The sequence below is a fragment of the Heloderma suspectum genome, chromosome 3 (genome assembly GCF_057233095.1).
Source record: "Heloderma suspectum isolate Gila_16-S chromosome 3, 16-S_ref, whole genome shotgun sequence".
In the NCBI taxonomy this organism is placed as follows: domain Eukaryota; kingdom Metazoa; phylum Chordata; class Lepidosauria; order Squamata; family Helodermatidae; genus Heloderma; species Heloderma suspectum.
The window spans coordinates 126,181,428-126,206,451 of record NC_139460.1 but is presented as its reverse complement, the minus strand read 5'-3'; the positions used below and the strand labels follow the sequence as shown (position 1 = coordinate 126,206,451).

Sequence of the window (25,024 nt, the reverse complement as noted above, 5' to 3'; positions counted from 1 at the left end):
AAGGTAAAATGAACATAGAAGGCAGGGCAGGAAGGGGACCGTGGAAGGAAGCCTCATTCCCAACCGACACAAGCTCATTCTAAAGCTGAAACAGAGCACTCCATGCATGCAACTGCATGTAGACCTCTCTCTGCCCATCAGGAAACACCGCTTTTACAGGCTTCCTGATTACAGAGAGAGCGCTGTGTGCATATGGCTGTATGCACAGGAGCAATATTCCAACCTTGAAATCAACGCATGGAGGTCAGGAGCACAGTACACATGATCCTGTTTGCACTGGTGTAGCTAAGTAATTTTAGACCCTGGACTTTATGGCCTTATTGGGGGTGGGGGTGGGGGGCTTTACTTTAGTTGGGAGGCACAGATCTCATGTTTCCCTTATCCCCTCCCCACCATTCCATGCTTCACAGCTTCTTCTACATTCCTGATATCTTAGGAAAAAACAACCTGCTTGCCAACCCTGATTATTATTATTATTATTTTTAAGGAACACTCCAACCATGTGCAATTTTGCATTTTAAACTTACTTAAATCATAGTACTTTCATGACTAGTGTAACAATATGAAAGAAGTACTGGATTTGGCCTGAGCAGGTTGTGCTTCCTGGGAGGAACCAGGAAGTGGTTGAGGGCAACCCCCACTGCTTCTGGCCTGAGGAGAGAGAGGCCACTGCCTGTGAGAGTTCAGTGGAAAGATGTTGTTTAACATAAACTTAGGTTTGCTTGGAAGACTGAGTCTGTGGGGTGCAGTACACCAACTGAAACAATTAGAGGAATACAATGGAATTTGCTACTGCTTCCCTGATGCTAAATACAAAAGAAGAAGAAAGGATGGTTCTGTTAGGCCTAGCATTCCCATGCTGGCCCTGATGCTGAGATGGGCCCTGTTTTCCACTGCCCCACCACCTACCACTTAGTGGATTGTCATTTAAGGGCCCTCCTGCGCTGCAAGGGCCCTGGACCTTTTCCTTGAGGTTCAGCCCCCAGCTGCAACACCGCCTCCTCCCTCTCCTTCCACATATTTGTAGAACATATAAAAGGGGATGTCTTCTCCTCAAGCACTGTAGACTTCAATTATCCTTCTATCTCCCACTTAACTCAGGTGAAAGTAGATACTCACAGAGAGGATGATTTTGAAGTTGCTGGTGTCATTGCCCCACTTTCTACCATCTCAATGACTTGTTTTATTTCCAGTTTCTTGTATAGGGAAAAAATGCTGGATTTGGGCTGATGTTTTTGTAATAAGATCTTCTTTAGGAATCTGTTGTCAAACTTCTTAAATCTGGTAAGAGCAATAAATTTATATATATATATATAGAGAGAGAGAGAGAGAGAGAGAGTCAACCATCACTCCTGCATTAATTACTGGACATCAAGGCATCTCTTCTTAAGGACCAGATCTCAGTAGCAAAGAGGTGCGATTCATGGGCCATCACTTGTGTTAAATTCATTAATGAGGCTAAGCACATTCATGATTATAAGGGAGCCATGAAATCAAGCACATTCATGACTATACGGGAGCCATGGAATCCAGATTTATTGTGTACAAATATTCTATTAGGGCATAACAACAGTAGCTCCCCTTAATAATGCATATTCAGTAATATTTCAGTAAATTTCCAAATGAACTAGTATGATTCCATTCTGTCCTTCAGCATTTTAAAACTGAAGGACAGAATTTCTGTCTATGTTGTACAGACTGCCTTAACTTTAGATCAGCATTACTATGACAGTGAAACAAACATTTGTTTTCTGGCTCATGATTTTGTGAAAATAAGCATGCACAAAGAAATTGTTTGCAGTGAATACCATCCAGCCAAAATGAAACACTTTTAGGTCTTATTGATTTTAAAAAGAGACTGAGGTTGCCATCCTATGCACACTTACTTGGGAAAAACTTTCATTGAAATCAGTAAGACTTACTTTCAAGTAAACCTGCATAGGATTTCTTCCGCAAAAGTTTCTCCCATTGAAATAAATGAAAAATGTGTAACAGGGAGCATTTTTGCAACATCAAAATATATTAATCATAATTTAAAATACAAATCATAATTAGAGATACTGTGTACTTCTTTTCCAGACAATTAGTTTTGTTAGTTCTTATGTTAACACTTGTTGCATTAGCAAATAAATAAATATATAATCAACACATAGTTAAGATGTGGTGTATCGATCGCTGCACCAGGAAACGGCTGCAAATTTTGGATGAGACTGCAGGGGACACATCTGCATAAATTCTAGACACAGAGAAAACTGTTGTTTTATCCACAGCATTCATCATGTGTATGCATCCTTTAATCAAATAAGGAAACTACATTATTTTTATTTTCGTAGAGCCCTCTGTGCTACTAATCTCAGAGATATAAAATAGACAAGACAGTATATTTTATTGAACAAACCTCAATGAGCCAAGATTGTGTAAGCTTTTGACATGGCACAGATATTTTCTATTTGTTGAAGAGTTCTGTCTATTGCAGAAACTTGGGTACACCAGATTAAAAAAAATACCTGTCAGGTATCTTGCAAGCTTTCGAGTATATTGCTATTTAACTCACCCTTCTGATTTTTTTTTTTTTTGTCACCATACATTTTTATATTAGCTACATTTTGTTACTTTCCCTGTTCTTTGCTTTCAACACTTTTGAAACCTATCTCCCTTTAAGTGCAAGGCCAGATTAAGGCACGGCCTATGTGGGGTCAGCCTAGGCAGGCTGAGTTAGCATCAAGGGTAGGCATAGTTGAGCACATGCCGAGGTCCCACTCCCCAGCAGGGGTTCATTGATGAGAGCCCCTTCCGCTTCCTCTTCCTCAACATCACTGCATCCTGCTTGTTAACCTGTCTCTTCTTGCTCTGGCTCAGACACCATGGTGGTAGGAAGAGGAGCAGTAAATGCCACTGCCTATTTGCTCACTGGTTCTCCGCTTGCCAAGCAAGCAAGTGATCGCGATGGTGAGGAAGAGGATGAGGAGCAACAACAGCTGGTGATAATGGCAAGGAGAAGGAAGGCTCACGTTGAGGGTGTCTTGCCCAAAGGCCCTCCAAAACCTGGAGCAGACACTGGTATCAGGGATCCTACCAGCATTCTACACCCACCTCAGTATTTATTATTTGTTTATTTAAAGCATTGGTATGTCGTCCTATATAATTAAGATCTCCGGGTGGCATATCCTTATTAGATCCACAGTGGAAAAAAGAAGACCACGACTGTACAGTGTTTTCAGTTTGGACCCTTCTACTACAGAAGTGTGACAATGTCAGCTGCTTTATTTTACTTGACAGTAACAGACACATTCTTACTTGTCTCTCAGTTGATAATGACTCCAGTGTCCACATATGTCCTCAATTCCAGCTTTTAAATGATCCATCAACTACAGACACACAAAATTCCAGATAGATGTGAGCTTCATATTAAAGTAATTCTTGTAATCCCATTGTGACTTTGTTTATGTCCCCACACAATTGCAAAATAATTTTTTTTTAAGTTATAAACTAACAGAGCACTACCGCTACGAATTCTCTGATGATCATCCTGACTGTAGTGTATGACAAGCAGAGACTAATTTAATTGTTACAAAGAGTGGTAAAAATGGTACCACTTCCTATCTGTAATAATATTAATTAACGCCATTGCTGGATATTTAATACAACCCTAGAATGTCCAGAGCCGTGTTAGTCTGTTGCAACAAAGAGTCTTGTGGCACTTTAAAGATTAACACATTTCTTATGGCATAAACTTTCATGGACTACAGTCCACTTTGTCAGAAGTTTACTGTCTTCGGTGGAGATCACTCTCAGTTAAGTGTGCATAGGATTACAGCTGTAGCGTAATCAACGCACAGTGATCCTATGATTGACTCCCTATATTGGGCAGAGCATAGACTCAGGATTAAGGCCACCAGATCTGAGTCAAGCACCAAGATCGCCAACAGGTTCATCTAGGCCTGGCACATTATTTATACTGAGACCTTTCTCTAAAAGGTGGTGGTGGGGGGTGTCCCTGGCCAGGTGACAGCTTCTCTGAGCATACTCACTAATAGCTTCACCTGAGACAGCTTTCCCTTATCCCTTCGTTCCAGTGCTAAGAGCTGCCCAGAAACACAGCACCAAAGCAAATCATAAGAAAATGTTCCTGGTGGTTCCACATGGACCCATGGCCCGATTCGAGCCCACCAGGAAAAGAGTCTTCAGTGTAGTGGCTCCCTTCCTATGGAATTCCCTGCCTTTGGAGGTCAGGCAGGCATCAAGGTTGTGTTGTTTTCGCGCCTCCTGAATACATCATTATTTCAGGAAGCCTTCCTCGAGTGACCAGCTGCCGTTTATCAAACTTGGTTTTATCAGAATACTGTCTCTTTCTAAACCATTTTAAATTATTTTAACACGATGTTTTTATTCTTTATCATGCCTGCTGTTCACCGCTTTGATGTCTTTGGATATGGCGTGACTTAACGACTGAACAACAACAACTACAACAAATACTGTAAATAAATAAATGAAATCCCTACAGTGCTGGATCACACCAGATCAAATTTGGCAGCAAATCACTGCTTTCCCCTCCTGCCTGAGGAAGTGCTAGTTACCTTGCACAGTGTTGGCTTATGCTAGCACAACAACATTAGTGCTAGCACTGGGGCACAGGTCGATACTACCCCTTGATTCCACCACCAGCCAAAAAACCAAGAGAAGTGCATGCAACAGGTCTCAGGTTCAAACCCTGGCAGGTCCACTTAAAATGAGATCAGGTTGCAGGTGATGTAGAAGTACTCTGCCTGGGATTCCAGAAACTACCACCAGTCGGAATAGACAATGGGCTGGACCCAGGCTTAGTCATACTTAGAGCCGACCCACTGAAATCAAGTCATGGCTAACTTAAGTATCATTGATTATGATAGATCTACTCTATGACTAAATCAGGATCCAATCCAGGACTGGGTTAGGTGGGCAAATACTCTAACATAGTATAAGGCTGCTTGCTATGTTCTCATATTCAATTAAATATATACATTTTAACATTCATCTTACTCGCACATGAATTTCCTCATTGATGGACTCTTTTTTATTGGTCTTCTTAACATCTAGGTACTTTACAAGTGGCCTAATGGTGATTCCCTTCATTTGGAACAAAGAGAAAAGAAAGCATTGCAGTGTTAATTCAGGCATTAAATTATGGAACAGAATGTATTTAGTCCTAAACTGAGACAGCCAGGTTGGACAATACCGTTCTGTCCATTGTGGGGGGCGGGGGGGGGGGTAAAGGCACTCCTGCTCTCCCTGACCACCTGATGTGCCTGCCTTGCTTCTGCCATCCTTGCAATGTCCAAATATGCCCTACTCACATAAAATCCAAAATCTTGCAGTTTATGCTCCAGAAAAAAAAAAATCCTGATAATTGACCATGTGATTTTGGTGGGATGGCCACATATGCATTGCCAAAAAAGATGAATTGTTTCACCCACAAAAGAGAACAACAATTTGCATAACATTTGCACATACCAATTTATATGTATAGCTGCAAATTTAGAAATCAGAGAATCATAGAATAGTAGGGTTGGAAGGGGCCTACAAAGCCATCGAGTCCAACCCCCTGCTCAATGCAGGAATCCAAGTCAGAGCATCCCTGACAGATGGCTGTCCAGCCTCATTTTGAATGCCTCCAGTGTGGGAGAGCCAACCACCTCCCTAGGGAATTGGTTCCATTCTCGTATTGCTCTAATAGTCAGGACATTTTTCCTGATGTTCAGCCGGAATCTGGCTTCCTGCAACTTAAGCCCATTATTCCGTGTCCTGCACTCTGGGATGACTGAGAAGAGATCCTGGCCTTCCTCTCTGTGATGACCTTTCAAGTACTTGAAGAGCGCTATCACGTCTCCCCTCAGTCTTCTCAAGGCTAAACATGCCCAGTTCTTTCAGTTCATAGGGCTTTGTTTCCAGTCCCCTGAACATCTTTGTTGCCCTCCTCTGAACCCTCTCCAGTTTGTCTGCATCCTTCTTAAAGTGTGGTGCCCAGAACTGGACACAGTACTCCAGATGAGGCCTAACCAGTGCTGAGTAGAGGGGAACTAGCACTTCCCGGGATTTGGAAGCTATGCTTCTATTAATGCATAGCATTTGCTTTTTTTGCAGCCACATCACATTCTCAGCTTTAGCCTTCCTGACACCATCCCTGCAATTCTGTGCTACCTGCCTGTACTCTTCCTTTGTTGCTTGGCCTTCTTTCCACTTCCTATATGTGTCCCTTTTTGTTTTCAGGTCATCTCTAAGCTTTTTGTGAAGCCACATTGGCTTCTTCTGTTGTCTTCTATCTTTTCTTCTTGTTGGAATTGTTTGTAATTGTGCCTAGAGAATTTCCTTTTTTAAAAGCTCCCACCCATCTTGGACTCCTTTTCTCATTAGAGTCACCTGCCATGGGACCTCACTGATCATTGTTCTGAGTTTATTAAAATCAGCTTTCCTAAAATCCAGGGTATGCATTTGACTACACTCGGCTTTTGCTTCCCTTAGAACCAGGAACTCAAGTATAACATGGTCGCTTTACCCCAGAGTTCCTGTAACTGCTACTTTATCCACCAAGTCATCTCTGTTGGTTAGGATCAAGTCAAGGATAGCCGATCCTCTAGTTCCTTCCTCTACTTTCTGTAGGAGGAAGTTATCCACCACATAAGTCAGGAATTTCTTGGAGGGGCCATGTTTTGCAGAATTTGTCTCCCAACAAATATCGGGGAAATTGAAGTTCCTCATTGCTATTACATCATGCTTCCTTGAAACATTGGCTATTTGCCTTTCAAAAGTTTCATCCTCGTCTTCTCCTTGATTGGGTGGCCAGTAGTAGACTCTGACCACCAGGTTCCTTTTATTCTTTGCTCCATTTATTTTGATCCAGATGCTCTCGATGGGGCTCCCAAGCTCATCCTCCCGTATTTCTGTGCAGAGATATGTATTTTTCACATACAGTGCAACCCCACCTCCCTTTCTGTTCCTTCTGTTCTTTTTGAACAAGTTATATCCTTCAATTGCTGTATTACAGTCATGAGAGTCATCCCACCAAGTCACAGTTATACCTATCAAGTCATAATTTCCCTCTTGTATTAAGAGTTCAAGTTTGTTCTGTTTGTTTCCCATACTCTGGGCATTAGTATATAGACATCGAAGACCATGTGCTTCATAGTCTGGCTTTCTTCCTACATGTATCTGAATACTATTATTGGGCGCTATTAGAGCTGTTCTCTCTGTTGTGGTGCATAAGCCTTCGTCCATTGCTACCCCCAATTTTACATCTCCCTTCCCCATAGGATTCAGTTTAAAGCCCTCCTGATGAAGTCCTTCATGCTGTGGCCAAACACATTCTTCCCAGCCTTTGTGAGGTGCAACCTGTCCCTTGCCAATAGCCCATCTTCCAGGAAGTATAGCCAATGGTCCCAGAATCCAAATCTCTCTCGTCGGCACTACCTTCGTAGCCAATCATGCACCTGGGGTATTTTTCTTTCCCTCTTCTAACTGTTGGAAGGATGGATGAGAAAACTATCTGGGCCCCAAAGTTCTTGAGTTTCCTTCCCAAAGCTTCAAAGTCTGATGTGATTTCTTCATAGCTCCGCTTGGTGGTATAATTTGTTCCCACATGGATGAGAAGAAAGGGATACCCATCAGTGGGCTTTATGAGTGCAGGCAACCTTTCAGTCACATCTCTAATCCATCCTCCTGGGAGACAACATACCTGGCAAATCCACGGGTCTTCACGACATACTTGGGTTTCGATCCCACGCAGCAAGGAGTCTCCCACTACTACTCCTCTTCTTGTTGTTGTGGGCCTGGGTTTCATCGCCTCTGCTTGACTGACCTTCAGCCTCTTGCTCACTCTCATGCAGGTTCCCCTGTAATTCTTCCTCTGCAGGCTGTCCTCCAGTCTCATCCTCAAGTACCTGGAATCGGTTCCACAGCTCCACTGCTTCCACTGGTGCAGAGTGGCATCTAGTTCTTCTTCTCCTAACTGTTACCCTTTTCCGAGTATCCTCTACTCCATTTTTCCTCACCTCAGCATTTCCCACTTCTACTTCAGCTTGCTGTTGCTCTTCAAGCTTCTGGTCTTCACTTTGCTGCTGTAGTTCCACCATTCTGTCCAAGAACTCTTCGTGTTCTCTTATTCCCCGGAGGGTCGACAGTCGCTGCTCCAGTCCTCTTACTTTTTCTTCCAGCAGCATGATCAACTTGCACTTGTTGCAGGTGTAGGCCATGTTGTTCTCAGGCAAGAAAACAAACATTGCACACACCTTGCAGGTCACCGCCACTGGAGAGTGTTGTCCTTCCATAGCCTCTTTTCCCTTTCTGTATCCAGCTTTCTGATTGTTCTAGACTAGCCTGTGCCTGCTCCTCCACTCACTAGAGGTTAAAAGCAGAGTCCCACTGGTGTGGAAGTGTGTGTTACAAGAAAAATAATTTTAAAAAATGATAACTATAATTTAAATAGAAATATAATACATCTTATGGTAGTCAAGAAAACTGTGACCAGGTAACCTGTGTGCCTGCTCAATCTGCTGTCCAGGTGCTAACTCTTGATGGGCAATGCCAAGGCCACAGCTCACCCTACCTTCTTAATAGTTCTATATCTCTATAGCAGACTTGGTCTGAACAGCCCATCAAATAGAGGACACCTTCAAACAGAGGACTATTACCTCTCCAAATTAGAGGACTGTTCTCTATAAAGTAGAACATCTGGCTACACTAGATGTTGCCCAATGCATATTGGATTTACATGGCTTGGCAGTATTCAGAAGTCCCATCTTTGCAGGGACAGTGGAGGTAGGGCAGACAGGTGGAAGAGGAAGGTAGGCTTGCAGTCATTCTATTCCATGTGATGGATGTGACTGGGGACAGGAAGCATTTGAGCCACCCACTGCAAATCTTCTATATGGCCCACCAATTTACGATGATGTCCAGTTAATAAGTCTCCTTACCTGGATGAATACAGTAAAATATATCACCACAATAGTAGAAGTAATAAACATTTTCTTTCTAGGAAAGAGAGCAAGAGGAAGCAAAAATGCAAGGGAGAAACTGCTGGCTCCTCGTAGACCACTGTAGATGATAATCAGTTGATCTTTAAGAGTGAATCTGTAAGTCCTGAATCTGTTGCTGATGCAGAACAGCAAAAGCACGCCTAAGAAACAAACAAAAACTTACCAGTAACCAAAGTCAATAACCAAATGGAAACTTCCACATAAACAGGATGCTACTTGTGCTGTAATGCAGGTTAGCCTAACCTGACATCACAGAGTATATTACACTGTAGCATAGTAACTGAAATGTAGGATTTGGAGAAAAGCCCAGGTTTAAAATGTAAGTTTAGCCGTGATAGTATTATAGTGACATTTGCTTAAATCCACTCCCAAGAGTTCTGAGAACTGTAGTTTTGTCTTGTGACATAGCTAAGGATCTTCAGGAATACTGGGCATAATCTCTGAAGGCTGGGTATACATCAAGCTGCATGTACGCATACAACCAGCCTCTGCAATCTACATTGCACAAACTAGTAAAATCCTTTTACAGGCATTTACGCTGAATCACGTGTCATATTGGTTGGCAAGACTCCCATCTTTTTTCCCTCTGGTCTCTATAAAATAGACATTTAATTTATAAACAGCTTAAAGGGAGAAAATGTATCAGAAAGAATTAACTGGATTTGAAGACATTACTGATTCAAGAGGCTGTTTATAAAAGCTGTTACCAAGTTTATATTAAATTCTATCAAGTATGGAGAATAAAGAAGAGCTTCATATGAAAAAATGGTCACCAAATTTGAAAAACACCGTTGTCTTTTTCACATGTTCTTTTAAGGGCAGGAAAACATGCACACTGTCTCCATAGGGGAGTGGGATCATGCACACTGCCCACTCTGCTGAATTTCATGTTTATTTGACAATCAGAATGTGTGTGTGTGTGTGTGTGTGTGTCTGTCTGTCTGTCTGTGTGTATACACACACCTCCTTTTTCAGAGTTCCCACTCACATGGAGAAAGCCCAATATGCATACAATTTTACATGCACAGGATCTATTGAAAACTTCAGATGCATGTGTAGAGACTGGAAGCAGGAGCAGCACATCCAATCTCATTCCCCCTCCCTTAACATGTTCAAATATGTGAAAAGGGCTATTATCTTCACCAACAGAGGTTATACATAAACAACTATACATGGCCATAATTTGACCTTGCATTTGAAATGAGGGAGAATGGTAACATTCTGACCCACTTATACCACCAGTATTTGATGGGATTTATTGTCTAATAATTATTCATTATTATGCATCTGCTTAACATTCATTGACAAAAATAAATGTAATATCGTTAATAACTTTCTTCTTTAAGGAATGACTCAAGTTGAATTGTACATTGCCACACACTACCCTTTCAATTACATTTTTAGTTAAAGGGCATTTGCAACATTTTAAATGTTAAATGTTTGTGTTTGATTTCTATTTTTGCTTTCAGTGAGTCCATCTTATATTGTCTCTTTTATTCCACACAAATGTGTCACACCCTGCCAGATCAGATCTCATCTAGCCTCTCTATCTCTTTCTCTTAACCCCAAAAGCAGGTCCTGAAAAACGTAGGGCATATCTACATTACACAATCTTAATCCAGGTTAACTGTCACAAATTGTCCCACCCACACTCCCAAATTACCCTGAAAGTACTCTCTTCCCCCCCACCGCCCCCTCTTTTTTTTGTTAAAATGCTGAGATTTCTCTGTGAGACCTAGGTGATTTATGATGGAAACAGTTTGAATTTGTAGTTTAATTTCCTTAATGTATCCAGAGTGGCTCTCCTATAGGTATTGCTTTGTTTAGCAGAGTACAGTTACGCATGAAATGACCTGGACAACAGAACACACCTGTGGAAGTCCTTGTTAAACTGGTTAAACCAGTCAGCTCTGAATCCTAGCATCTCTCTGCACTTAACAATGTTTTTAATCAGGGGTGGGCAGACTTCAGGCTTGGCGGATCTACTCGGGGGGGGGGGTGTTACTAGAACTTTGTGATCCATCATTCCTGAACCACATGTGAAATGGTGTCTCGGGAGCTTCTTTATACTCAGAATTAAGGACCATGGAGTCTCCGACTACATGCTCAGGCCAAGAATTTGTTTTCAGGACCATAACTAATCACAACTCATACACACACTAATCCACTTCTGGGTTTCCCCCCAAGCTTTCTTCATTTCACTAACCTAACTGAATGGAGGGAGCCTTTTGTTGACTTTTAGTGGGGGAAGCCTTTTGCAGTGGTGACACTAGGACTGGACCTTGAGGCAAAGTACAGGGTCCAGCAGCCCAGCCCCCTCCCCCCAAATGACCACTTAGAGAGCAGCAGGTGATGAGGGCACCAATGGGTTGTCATGGGTGAGGTAGGACCACCAGGGCTGACCCTGGTCTCCACATCATCCTTTCCTTATTCTTATTTTTAAAAACATTTTATGGGCGGCAACAAGTGGCTGGGCATGTTCTTGGTTAAAGATGCCCATTTTATTATTTTTACTTTAAATGTGTATTATCTCTTCCTACAACAACAAAATGCTGCTTATTCCCATGTAAATGTGTTTTGGCATCAGGGCAGCAGAAGCAAACACCATTTTATTGTAGTTAGGGATGTACGAAAGTCACTTACCTTTCTCAGGGGTGATTTGTGGTGGGGTGGAGGCACTCCACACCTCCCCCCGAAATCCTAACTTGGCCGGCTCTGCTCTGCGGCATTCACAGGCGTGTGGAGCCTGCGGACGCAAATGGCGGCAACTATGGCGGCCGCCATTTGCGTTCATGCTTTTGGCCATGATAGGCTATGTAAATATTTATGTAGCCTATCACGGCAAAAGACAGGGGTGCAAATGGCGGCCGCTACGCCATTTACACCCCTGTTTTTTTACCGTGATAGGCTACATAAATATTTACGTGGTGTATCATGGCAAAAAAAAAGGAACGCAAATGGCGGCGGCTATGGTGGCTGCCATTTGTGTTCCCTTTTTTTGCCGTGATAGGCTACGTAAATATTTACGTTGCCTATCACAGCCTCCACAGGGACGCAAATGCGTTAGCCGTGATAGGCTACATAAGTATTTACGTAGCCTATCATGGCCTAAATGGGGAAGCGAATGGCGGCTGCAGATGTGGCCGCCATTCACAAAGCAGCGCGAATGGCACCAGGTAAGTGCTCCACTTTGCGTGCCTTTCGCAAGGTGGCGGGGCGGGGGCTTCGTTCCGCCACGGATTTCGGGGGGCCGAATGCACTGGCATTCGGCCTCACTGAGATCCGTGGCGGAATTCTCTGACATCCCTAATTGTAGTCATGATGGAGCCATGATCCAAGTGAGCTGAAAATGTGAAACTGCACAGGCTCAAAGTATTTCTTTTCTTCATCAGGGTTGGCCAACAAAATATAGAATGATGTGGACTGGGAAGAGAATAGAAATATTATGTTTTGTGCTTCACAACTGAAATAATACACATGGCTGTCGATAATCTACATGGCACCGACTGGGTCTATTGCATCGTTGGAGCTGCACAGCTCCTGCGCTGTGGATGCTCAATGACCAAGATAGACGGGGGGGGGGGCTAGTAGTTACTGCGCAGTTTTGCTGCGGCACAGGAGCCCGACAAGTGCTGTCACCAGTGCCGCGAGCAACGGCACCTGGCAGAGAGGGATGCAGTTGCTCACAGCAGCGGCTGCATGAACCCCGCTTCCCTCTCCCAATGCAGCTGCATCCCTCTCTGCTGAGCAGAGCCCCAGCAGAGAGGGACGCAGTTGCTCTCAGCGGTGGCAGCACAAAGCTCCGCTTCCCTCTCCCATCCCCTCTCCCATCGCAACTGCAGGTAGGATGGGAAGCAATTGGGATGAGAGAGAGGGAAGAGAGGGGAGGAGGAAAAAGGCATCACACTGTCATTCACCACCCACTCCACGCCCACCGCAAACCATGCTGTCACCCCGAGGGATGGTTGGACAGCACACTCCACCGTGGTGAAGCCGTAGCAGCTGAAAAATCCAGAGGGAAATCTACACCTTGGAAACCTGCATTTTCTGGGCAGAAAGCATGGAAGACTGTGAGGTGGCAACTGCGTTGTCCAGTCACACTGGCCCCAGAGTAAAAGGCACGTCTAGATGTGCCCCTAGACCATTGAGTCCAAGGTCTAAAATTGCCTAGCTGCACCAGTGTTCTTTTGTTAAACCACTGGCAGTCAGAAACTCTTGCTGATCTACTACCAATTAGCTTGAGATCTACCAGTAGATTTTGATCTACCTTCTGCCCACCCTTGCAAAGCACACTGTCAGCCTGGTTTGGCTTGATTAAAATAGTTATCACTTACTTAGTGCCCTCCAGAGCATGCAGAAGACCAACGCAAAGCCAATGAACGCCCAGTTCCATTCGTGGTTCCGACCGACTGTAGACACTCCCATGAACACAAATATCAGGGTCTCACTAATGCTGCTCAGCATTTTCATGAAGTATTTTATTGTTGTGTAGGAGTTTTGGGAAACGTTTGCCTCCACGTATTTTTTCATAGTCACCGCGCATGCCGTAATCCTGTTGATTCGCAAAGAGAGGAGGTGTGAGCCACTGTAAGCTGCGAAGTCAAAAATAAGAGGATTTCCCCATGAAGGATGTGACTCCCGCAGTCCACTCGAGGCTCATTTTGTGGCTCTTTGACAATCAGGTCTGAAGCTGGAGTTCCTCAGTGCATAACGAGTGTCTAAATGAGGGTTAAACAGAATCAGACCACTGGTGCATCTAGTTCGCTATTGTCTACATGAGCCGCCCCCAACCTGATGACCTCCAGATGTGTCAGAATATAACTCCCGTCATCCCCAACCAGCATGGCCACTGGGGACAATGGGAGGTTGCAATCCAACACATCTGGTGGGCATCAGGTTGGCCAAAGCTACACTGACTGGCAATGGCTCCCCAGCATTTCAGATCAGGGTCTTTCCCATCTGTACCTGGAGATGCCGGGGATTGGACCTGGCACCTTTGACATACACAGCACGTGCTCTGCCTCTGAGCTGTGGCTCCTTCCCTCTGTTGGTTAGAAGAACCAGCTACCCTGAGACCCAGCTGCTGATTTGGACTGTGTAATGCTAGCAGCAATCAGCCTGTAGAGAGCCATAGTCCCCACGTAGCCGGGGAATGTCACAAGCGTTATGTCAGCATGCCTGCCATTCATAAAGCCAGCATCTAGTAGCGCCTTCAGCATAATACTACAAAGAACTAAGCCAACATATTTTGTAATGCTAACATTTGGAGGCGGGGGGAGGCATTTGCAGGGAAGAATCAGTGAGCAGGCAGGAGTGGGTGCCTAACAGTCTCCCCACCAGCCAATTCTCCCCTGCAAATGCCCCCTCCAAACATATTTTCTCTGGCTAGGTTGCGGCGCCAGGAGGAACAGCCTGGGGAGATTTGCAGGGGAGACTCAGGCATGGGAAGGGTTAAGGAGACCGACACACACGTCTGGTGATTCTCCCCCTGCTAATGTCCACCTCTGCACTCACATTAATTAGGGGACGCATCTTGGATGGTGTCACTTCTTCTAAAAGGGAATTCAGGTAGTGAACACCAACAGAACTGGAGCCAAAAGAAAGCCCTTGAGAACAGGCTTGGAGGAACTCCGAGGTTTGCAGAAGTACACATTAAAAACCTAAGAGGGCAACCTTCCCCACAACCCCAGGAAAAGCACCATCCCAGTGAAGATTAAGCATGCTCAGTAGCCATGGAATGCTTGGAAAAGGATAGTGGAAAACTGGAGGGAAGTGGAATGTTCTGCCCGAGCACCATACAGCTTATAGCCCTTTGGAGGAGGGCATGGTGGGCTGGCTGAAACCCTGAATGGGAGCCCTCCTACTAGGAGGTGAGGGAGATGCACTTCAACATTTTGTTGCAGGCTGTTTATTGATTCACGATGTTTGTATGCTGCCCCACAAAATAAAGTTTTCTGGGTGGCTTACAATAAATAAACAGAAAACAATTTGAATACAAAATAAAACATAAGACCATAAATGCTCAAACAAAAAAACACCTCACAGCAGCCCCAGAATGAAAACACTGATTTCAGAACTGAGAGGCTTAGACAGACTACTTGAATTATTTTAAAGCCCTGGGTGAACAGAAGGGTCTTCACCTGGGGAGGCTGGGATGCCCCTTGAGATGTGAAATTCTGTCCACTCCTCAGCCTTCCACTGCACTTCAAAAATGTTGTTTACAGTAATACACTGACCTGGTTTGCACATAACACTAACTCATGGTTTATTTAACCCATATTTTGTTGCCCTACCCAGGATTTGTCTGGCATATCATCAAACAAACTGTGATTTGATTTCTCAATCCCTGGGTTGTTTCCCTCCTCCTTTGCACACTCCCTCCCTGTATCCCAAATGCCTTTGTGACACTGTAGTACTGGTGGCTTTTTTTTTCACCATTCTTGCCAGCCACCTCTGTAGCCTGGCAAAACAACCCATGGTTCTGTGTTCACACATAACGACATCCCATGATTTAAACAACCCAGACTTCATAACTCAATAACACGTGAAAACACGTCCCCCAAAGTGTTGGTGTGCTCTGGCTCTGACACCTGCAGCACTTAGTAAACCTGTAGAGTGTGCTGAGCTTGTTACTAGTTACGGTGGTGGTGGGGTGAATATCAAAAGAATCCAATGTGTTTTAATTGCTTGTTGCATAGCATCTTAAGCATCTCTTGTTAGTCAAACATTCTTTCGTATCACCTGAGGCAACAACCTTAGAGCCAGAGCGTAGAGACAGGAAATGATAAGTCTATCGCATGGTGGGTGGTGTGAAAGCTGGAGCTGCTGTTATACTCACGCCAAGATGCCAGAAATGTAAAGTGTTTCCGCAGCTAAATAGGACAAATAGCTGAACATGAAGACCAGGAGAGGTTCAATGGAAGAAATATTCTGTGTGAATCGAGTCATGAATGCTGCCACAAACCCAAAGGCAATGCCAAACAGCAACCCGCCAAAGCTCACTACAAAAAAGCGAGCAAATCCAGCCAGGATGTCAACGGGTTCAATCTCTTCATAGCGATGCATCTGGGTGAAGTCAATGAGTATGTTGTATAAGACCTGAAGTGGGGAAATAAACAAATGTCTCATAACTAGGCTACCCAAAGATGCAAGTTACCAGGATTATTTAGGGTGCTTCCAAATGAGGCTTTTATTTTGCAATTTCCCTGCTTTGTTCATGGAATTTTACCCGGGTTCAAGACCACGTCACTTTCTGTCATTTGTAAGCCTCCTGTGCTTTCCCACTGCTTCTTCCATCCTTTTTCTTACCAGAAAAAAAATCTGTTGAGGAAAAAAAGATGGAACAGCTGTGCAATGCCTTTGGATTAGTAATGCTAGGAGCCCTCCATCTGGAAGCACTCTTTGATGGGCCTAGGTAGACTATTCACAGGCAACTGTGTAACATCAGTCACCATCTTACATGGAAAAAAGGAATGTTAGGAAGGCAAAGTCTGTTCAAGGAGAATCCCCACTTCCTACCTAATCCCGTTTTGTTTTAACATTCAGTGTCCCAGTGTAGCAAATAACTAAAACTATGGGTAACATGAGCTATAATTTAATTACACAGGACTAATGGGGCACGAGACCTAAAGGACATATTACTTTAAAGATGTAGCAGTCTTTCCCTCCCCCTGTTATTTTTACTCTAGAGTAAGCAGAGGTGCCCCAATCCTAGCATGGTGGATAAGAGGGCTTTAACCCTTTTGTCTGCTGCAGTCCAAATCTGAATTGGGGATGGGGCTGCAATTTATATTACCATATAATGATCCATTAAAGCAAATTATAAACCCGGTAAAATATATACTTGTGAATCTATATGCCAGATTATTATCTATTGCAGGTGGTTTGTTTAACTAGCTCAGGTTTATTACAGTGCATAATGTGTGCTAATCGTTCATTATATTATTCATACTGGAGGAGTTCAGATGGTGCCTCCCCATGGGTTTACAGATTTGTTTTTGCTTTGCAGCATTAGGATACGCTTTGATAGATACTGATCATCTTAATCAGCTCGTGATTCGTATATAGAAATATCATAACAGCACCAATAATAGTAATAAATATGACTTTTTACAAATTAGCTTTCCAAAAGACACTAAAGAAATGGAAAGGTAGGAAACGCGTTAGTGTTGTCTATGTCAAAAAGCTTCATCACAAGTATTATTGCTCTTGGTAACCATAAACTGGTGTTTCTGGTCAGTTCTCTGGTCAGTTTCAGTGGTGACATCCTGGTTATGGGGTCCCCTCTCCAGAGAGGCTTGCCTGGCACCTTCCTTATACTTTCTTTGGTGCTAGCCACTGAAAGGTGAGGACCTTTTTACTTTCCCAGACATTTTAGATCGGAGCACTTTTAATCTACTGAATTATGGATTTCCCGTGTACTTGTAGGAATGTGCTGTTTGCCACTGCTAATATTTTATGTTTCTTTTTACTGTTCTGTTGACTTGTTATTGCATTTTCATGTTTTGTCATCATAAGCTACCCAGAGAGCAGCGTTATTGGGTGGCATACAAATACTGTTTGTCAGTAAGAAAGCACAGACATTGCTTCTTTGTACATGCAACAATGAACTGACTAGTTCACCACTGCTGTGCTTGCAGCTATCATTTTTGGGAAAGCATTATTAAATGTTCTAGAGGACTGATCATCAAAATGATGATGCTAATCTGAAGAATATAAAAATGCTTAGCAACAAGCCTGTTCGGCTATGGAAGCCTAAACGTAGTGTTTGTGTGCCTGCAAGCATCACAATCCTTTAGATCAGCCTTTCCCAACCTGATGTTCTCCAGATGTGTTGGACTACACCTCCCATCATCTCCAGCAGCCCAATGCCCATGCTAATGAGGGTGACGGGAGGTGTAGTCCAACACATCTGGAGGGTACCAGGTTGAGAAAGGCTGCTTTAGATCCATGTGGCTGTGACACATGGTCTGTACCACTTCAGTACAGCAGCGCACGATGGCCATATACATACTGTCTCCTTTCTCTTTTATATCTGTCCTATAACAACTAAAAAGAAAAGAAAACACCAGGCTGTTACGGTTGTACTGACAGATTGTCTGTCTATACATAAAAGGAGTGCCAAAGGGCTTGGTATGCTGTATTGCTATGTGGAGAACAGAATTTACATGTTCTCTGGGTGTAGTTTGCTGGCCATAGAGTTGAAGTTAGTTCTGAATTTATAAAAAGAGGAGTGCTCCATTTCGAATTTGAATGAGATACGTGCTATGCTTCTTAATTCTGTATGGAAGTGTTAGTGTTACAGACTTCATACACTCAGGGGCACTCTGTATGCATGGTTATTATGCTTAACAACCTCTTGCCAGGACTGCACTGGCTGATCTTGGACTAGTCACTTATTGCTGTGGCTCAGCTTTCCTCATCTGTAAAATGGGCTGATGTCTTCCAAACAGCAGAAATGCAATATAAGGCATACTTGTGTACTATATGCCAAGTAGTCCGTGGCTTGCCTCACTGCATTTATCATCTGAGGCCAGCTGCCTGCATGCACTTTTAGTTCCCGCTTTCAGATTGTAGCATGCATGGTTGAGTCTGGACTGTGCACTTTTCTACATGAGGCTTTTAATCCGCCACTTTACCGAGGCTTCTGCTTCTGGATTCTTTGTGGGATTAAGATTGGCTCCTTTACCTGTGTTTTTTTCTGGGCGGTTTCTTTCTCTGCCTTTCTATACATTCCATTACACAACCACTAGTGGTGCTGTGGTATAGCAGAATTGCGCAAACACATAGGGGTTCATGCCACCATTCAGGGAAATACCAGATATTCCTCATTAGAAAAGAAAACCCTGGAAAAATGCAAAGAATGGGAGAGCCCTGGAGGTAGGGATGTAGGAGAAATCCTCCATGGACCCCAGTGAGGCCGGATTCTATTGAATCCAGCCCCCCGAAGTCTGTGGAGAATCAGACCTCTTACCTCCACCTCCCCGCGAAGTCCTCACCCACCAGATCCTGCCTGCCGCCGGCTCTGAAGCCCCAGCGATACAGCTGCCATTGACGTATCGCTGGCTGGACTGACAGACTGCATCCGCTATGCCATTTGCATCCCTGCTCTTTGACGTAATAGGCTATGTAAATCTTTATATAGCCTATTGTGTGAAAAAATAGGGATGCAAATGGTGTATTTGTGTCCCTGTTCCTTCGCACAATAAGCTACCTAAAGATTTACGTAGCCTATCATGTCAAAGAGCAGGGACACAAATGGTGTCCACTACACTGGGTGCCATTTGCATCTGCAGTATGTCAGTCCAGCCAGCGATATGGCAATGGCGGCCGTATCTCTGGGGCTTCGGAGTCGGCCAGCGGCTCCGCGGAATCACTGCGGAGCGAAGCCAGCTGGTGAGGATTCTGGGGGGAGGGACGGATCGCCTCCCTGCCGCAGACCCCCTCCACCAGACCAGCAGGTAAGTAATTCGTACATCCCTACCTGGAGGAGGAGGATGTCATGTAAAGCATCTGCAAACTACTGTGAGTGAGGAATCATGAGCACACAATAAATGCCTCACATAGAAAGGATCTGTGCTGACCTTGCCATTGTCCACCAGATCACACTGCTGGACTACCCCTAAGCTCCCCCACTTATGCAAAGGGGATCTGCATTTTCATGGTGAGAAGTTGGAGGATGAGCAGAAACGTCCCATGTCTTTGTTGCAATAATACAGATTTTGGTTTTGCACTGGGCAAAGACACTTCTCCTGGCTTCCATAAATTATACCCATATCTAGCCAGTATGGTGCAGTGGACAATGTATTGAACTTTGACTAGGGAGATCTGGGTTCAAATTCTTGCTCAACCAGGAAGCTCACTGGGCCCATTCACCATCTCTCAGCTTAACCTACTCACAGGGTTGTTGGGTACTAAAAGAGGAGATATTGACCATGTATGCTGCCCTGATCTCCTGAGAGGAAAGGGAGGGTGATGATGATGATGATGATGATGACGACAACAATGATGATGACAACAATGAAGATGACAATAACAATAAATGGAACAGAGAAGCCCAATTTCTACAAAACCTGCAACGTACTTACCACAGTGATCCCATCGTTTAACAAAGATTCTCCAAAGATCATCATGTAAAGCTGTTCATTAACAGACATCTCCTCAAAGACAGCTAAGACAGCTGCAGGATCCACTGCTGAGATCATGCTGCCAAACAGGAGACTGTCGAGGAGGGTAACATCCTTGAGGCCAAAGGCTGCAATCTGGCAGATCCCATAAAGTGAAAATCCGATGCCAAAGGCATTGATGAGGGACCCCATTGCAGACCACCAAAGAATGGACCCAAAATTTTCAAAAAAGGGGCGGGTGGGCATAAAGTAGCCTCCCTCCAAGATAATGGGCGGCAGGAGGTACAAGAAATAGATGCTCGTGGTCATGACCGGAGGGGATTTGTGGTCTGTGCCATAAATAATTGCACCAACCAAGACACCCATGGCAATGTGGAGGCAGCTCTCAGGCATGAAGTGTGGCAGTCGGTGGTAGAGGTGGAAACCTGGAAGGAAAGACAGGGAAATAATAAAGGTGTGGTGGCATTTAGTTTATTTTAAAAATCTTATATAGCTGGTTTTTCCTCATCTTCGACATTAGCATAACTCTACAAGATCAGAAGCCCCAAGATGCTGCTAGAAATGGAGAAAATGCATGTGTTTTTCACCCATAACAGTACAGGTGCTTCCAGGTGCTTCCAGATGAGGCTTTTATTAGGCATTTACAGAAAGTATGGCAGATCCAGATGACGACATCTTCCACTCGTAAGCCTCGTGTAGTGGAGGACACAGAGCTGGCATGCTTTTATTAGCAGGGACAGGGAGGCGGATGTCATCTGCCACCTCCCTCAGAAATGTTCCCTGTTCCCTCTGAGCTTAGCTGCGACCCTCACAGTAGCTTGCAGGGCGGAAGGGGTGGGGCATGAATTTTCCCAGCAACAATATATTTTTCCCTTGTAATGCAAAGTCTTTTGGGGTGGCTTGTTCTGGAATAGGCAATTAAGAGCCATTGGTTGTAAAGACCTGCCCCTGGTGGACATGAAAGCAGCTAGATGTGGTGTTTGTCGAAACGGATCCACACAGCAGCCTGCATTTTTGGACTTTCCTTGGGGGCATGGCTATGAGGATTGTCACGATGAGCACCTGCACTTCAAAATCTCCCACTACACCACTTCCTCATTTTCTCACTGCCAAAAATCCATTAAGGGGAAAAAGACGGAATAGCTGCACAATGCCTTCTGACCGTTAGTGCTAGGAGCCCTCTGTTTGGAAGCACCCTACAATATACACCCATCACTTGATCTGCATGAATGAATAAAAGATTTTCTGAGCAACCAAAATGTGTAAGAATGGCAAGAATCATTTTAGCACAGTCCAGCCAAACTTGAGCCCTCGCACTCTTGTTGTTTCTGTTCAGTCGTGTCCGACTCTTCGTGACCCCATGGGCCATAGCACGCCAGGCCTTCCTGTCCTCCGCTCTCTCCTGGAGTGTGCTCAAGTTCATCCTCACACTCTTATTGACCTTTAAAAGTGCTGAAATTTGATGGGGTTGGTTGTAAAGTCGTAGGGGGCAAAAATACCCTGAAAATATGATGGCCCTGTTTGTACCCTCAGAACAGGAAGACTTACATTATCTTGAGACTTGCAGCTTCTTGGCAAATACAGACAGGTGATACTGAGTGTGATACAGAAGTCATCACAATATGAATTTTCCCTCTGGTGTGATGAATGTTCTCATGAGTGGAGAGATCACAGTTGACAGTTTTGAGCACTTCCATTGAATCAGGAGGTGATGAACTGTATCACAGCCTTATAGTGTTTGTGACATATCACTGGATTCTCATGAACAGTCAACACATGAAAAGAGCATGGGGCAGCTAAAGTGATGGCATTTTATGTCTCACTAGAAGCCTGTAGCCAAAAAAGTATATGGTTAGCTCCAATCACTCTGTGAAAATCTGCCCTCGCCTTTAATTAGTCTTTTCTTGTCTCAGCTCCCTGTTTCCTCAGCCCTTTCCTCAGATTTTCTTGTCCTTTACCTACACTTCCTTCCTTTCTCAGTCCATTGCCCACTATGCACCCTTCTTCCAGCCACCCTGTGTGGCTGGAGGAAGGCTTCCTCTCTTTCTGGGCTTCCACAGTTTTCCTGCCACCCAGGATGACTTTCCAGTCCCCTGCCAACAAAGCTACTATTCGTAGGGCCCATGTGAGATTTCAGTCCCAACTAAACTGACAATCTGTCTTCTCTCACCAAAATTCAACTGCAGGCATTCTGACATCATTGTTTCCTAAGCACTTGGCATATTTATGAATATTCCATGCCATCACAGCAGCTCAGCCAATTGGTGCCAGAGGCTTCATCACAACAAGCACTGATTATTTAAGTGGGAGAGATTTATATACTGTTCCTTTAGATCTCTTATTAAAACAAGTGGGTCTTAGAACATTTTCTCCAGTCATGGCCCATGTGATGAAGGGCTTGCAAACAGCCAAGTAGCAGCTGAAGAGAAAGGTAAGCCTCAACCAGACCAGAAACTAAGAAGCAATCCTATCAAGATTGACAGTCACCTCTGACCCCAAGGGCCCCAGTCACCACCTCCCATCCAGTGCAGATTGGGAGGAGTGGTGAGGAGCAGATCTCCTCCTCGCTCCCCCAGCCCTGCTTTCATGGCTAGACAGCCGATTTTGGCTGTCTAGCTGCGGGATCTCGGAGTATGGGAAGCGGCAGCTGGATGACACATAGGATATGTTGTTCAATTTTTGTGAACCACCCAGAGAGCTTTGGCTATTGGGCAGTATAGAAATGAAATGAAATGAATAAATAAATAAATTGTACCGGATTTCCAACTTCTCCCCCCAGCCCACCTCTGGGAATGCCCCATTTTCACTGCTCCGCACTGCAATTACAAGCATGGAGTGCGGGGCTGATCCGCGCTGCCTATGAGGCAGCACAGGAGGGGGTGGGGGTCAGTTCTCCCGGAACCAACCTCAGAGCGTGGGCTTCAAGGTCGGTTCCCAGGAACCAACCTATCATATGGCCGTCTAGCCGCTGACTAGCGGCCATAGGTTTGTGCCCTAAATATTGCATAATTTTGAAACTGGTTCAGGTTTTAGAGACTGACTTTTGATTGAAGAGTTTGACTGAATTTCAAAGATTTTTGAAATGTAACTTTGAGGGATACTTTTCAAAACAAATATTAAATCTAAGCTTTTAAAAATTAATTGTAAGGCAATAATGGTAAATGTCAGTTTACTAAATTCAATACTTTTACACCTTGGGTTTTGCCTCCAAAAGTATTTATAACTGGGAATGTAGGGGAACAATTAAAACTAGAATATAACTCTATTTTTTACCAGGTAAATTGAGCTAGAAAATTACACGCAAACAAATTTTGTTTCAGTCATGTCGAAGCTATGTGTTGCATGGCCTATGACTGTTTCAAGTTATGGAGGTCACTGAGACAAATTCAGCTCATTAAGGCTGCAGTCCTATACACACCTGAGAATAAGCCCTGTTGAATGTAGTGGGACTTCTGTCTGAGTAAACATGCCTAGGTATGCACCGTAAAACCTCATGCTCCTTTCCCCTTCCCCCACATTAACCCAGAAGTGAAACAGGGAGTTTTCGCTGCAGTACACTAAAGAATTTTACTGAGAGTTTCAAGGCATACCAACATTCAGTCTTTTTCACAGATTAGTGACTAGAAAGGGACGTTATACTATTTCAGAGATAAAAGTGCAACCTTTTTCCTCAGTATACCAGATGCATGATCCTGGATGTTTTAGAGTTAGCGAATTTCAAAAACATCCTTATAGTGCAATCCTATATCTGTGTCCTCAGAAGTAAATTCTATTGGATTCAGTGGGGCTTGCTCCCAGGTAAGAAAGTATAGGATTGCAATCTTAATCACAAAGTAACTTTAAGACTATTAACACTTTATCTAGTCTTATTATTTGACTTCCAGAAGTTGGACTTCTGGTGACAAGGGTATTTAATTGTTCAAGTCCCATAAATTAAGCAGAATATACTTAGGCTGCAATCCTATACCCACTTACATGGGAGTAGTCCCAATTGAATTCAGTGGGAATTTCTTCTGAAAAGACCTCTGTCTAGAATTGCACTGTTAGTGCCCTAAAATACCTGACATGGTTGTTTCTGGGTGACAAATTGTATTTGTTTTTCTTTTTGCAGTTTTACTATTGCATTGCCTCTGTATGTATGTGTGGTGGGGCAGGGAGGGGGGAGATACTAAGACATTTTTTACTCACCTATTTTTGCCAGAGAAGCCAAGAGTATCCAAAGTGTAACTTCATAGGGGATTTGCACATACTCATAATCCACTGTGAAAACGTGCAGCCGCTCATCTCGCCCCGATTCCGTTGCATCAAATGGGTCAGCATCAGGCAAAGAGCTGGAATTCCTGTGCGGCAGTTTCACATACAGGGCAGCCAAACAAACTTCCAGGGTTGACAGCACAAGCAACCAACTGAGGAAATTCAGATGCCCAAGAAGCTGAAGGCCCATGGTGAAGAGGAAACTTTCTTTGAATGTTACTTGAAGAATCTGTTCTATGCAGGAACACCTATGTTGTATTTCTCTTCCTATTAAATGCACATTTTAGTTCTGAGTGCTTAGGATTTCCCCAGCTATATGCCTAGTTTGTGTTTGGCAGCTTTAGTTAGTCCCAAACACAACTTCTTCTCAGATGTTGATGAGAAACTAAGCTCGACCTGGAAATACAGGTGGTGGTTTTTCCAGACTTCTGCAATCCACTGCCAGCACAGCGTCCAACTGTAGTCTTTTACTCCATATGAGAGGAAAGAAGAAATACAGTTTTGTGCCCAACACTACTACCTTTAGGCTGAGAAGGCCATGGAATGACACTACAGACTCACTCAGTTGCTAGTAATCTGAAGACAGAGTCAGTTGCACAGGTTTTCCTCCTATAGTTCTTTGTTCCAGGTTTACCT

General features: G+C 44.0%; 1 protein-coding gene across 1 annotated transcript in view; it reads right to left on the bottom strand.

The window, feature by feature from the left end:
• SLC9A4 (solute carrier family 9 member A4) overlaps positions 1–24,578 on the bottom strand; it is a 39,208-nt gene extending 14,630 nt beyond the window's left edge. Inside the window, exons 1-8 of the mRNA XM_084841789.1 lie at positions 24,323–24,578; positions 20,096–20,559; positions 15,847–16,106; positions 13,343–13,560; positions 8,946–9,148; positions 5,020–5,106; positions 3,298–3,368; positions 1,120–1,281 (exon numbers count right to left, since the gene is read on the bottom strand). Of these exons, the coding sequence (XP_084697915.1) occupies positions 1,120–1,281; positions 3,298–3,368; positions 5,020–5,106; positions 8,946–9,148; positions 13,343–13,560; positions 15,847–16,106; positions 20,096–20,559; positions 24,323–24,578 (1,721 nt within the window). The remainder of the gene's footprint in view (positions 1–1,119; positions 1,282–3,297; positions 3,369–5,019; positions 5,107–8,945; positions 9,149–13,342; positions 13,561–15,846; positions 16,107–20,095; positions 20,560–24,322) is intronic.
• Between the last annotated feature and the right edge of the window lie 446 nt (positions 24,579–25,024).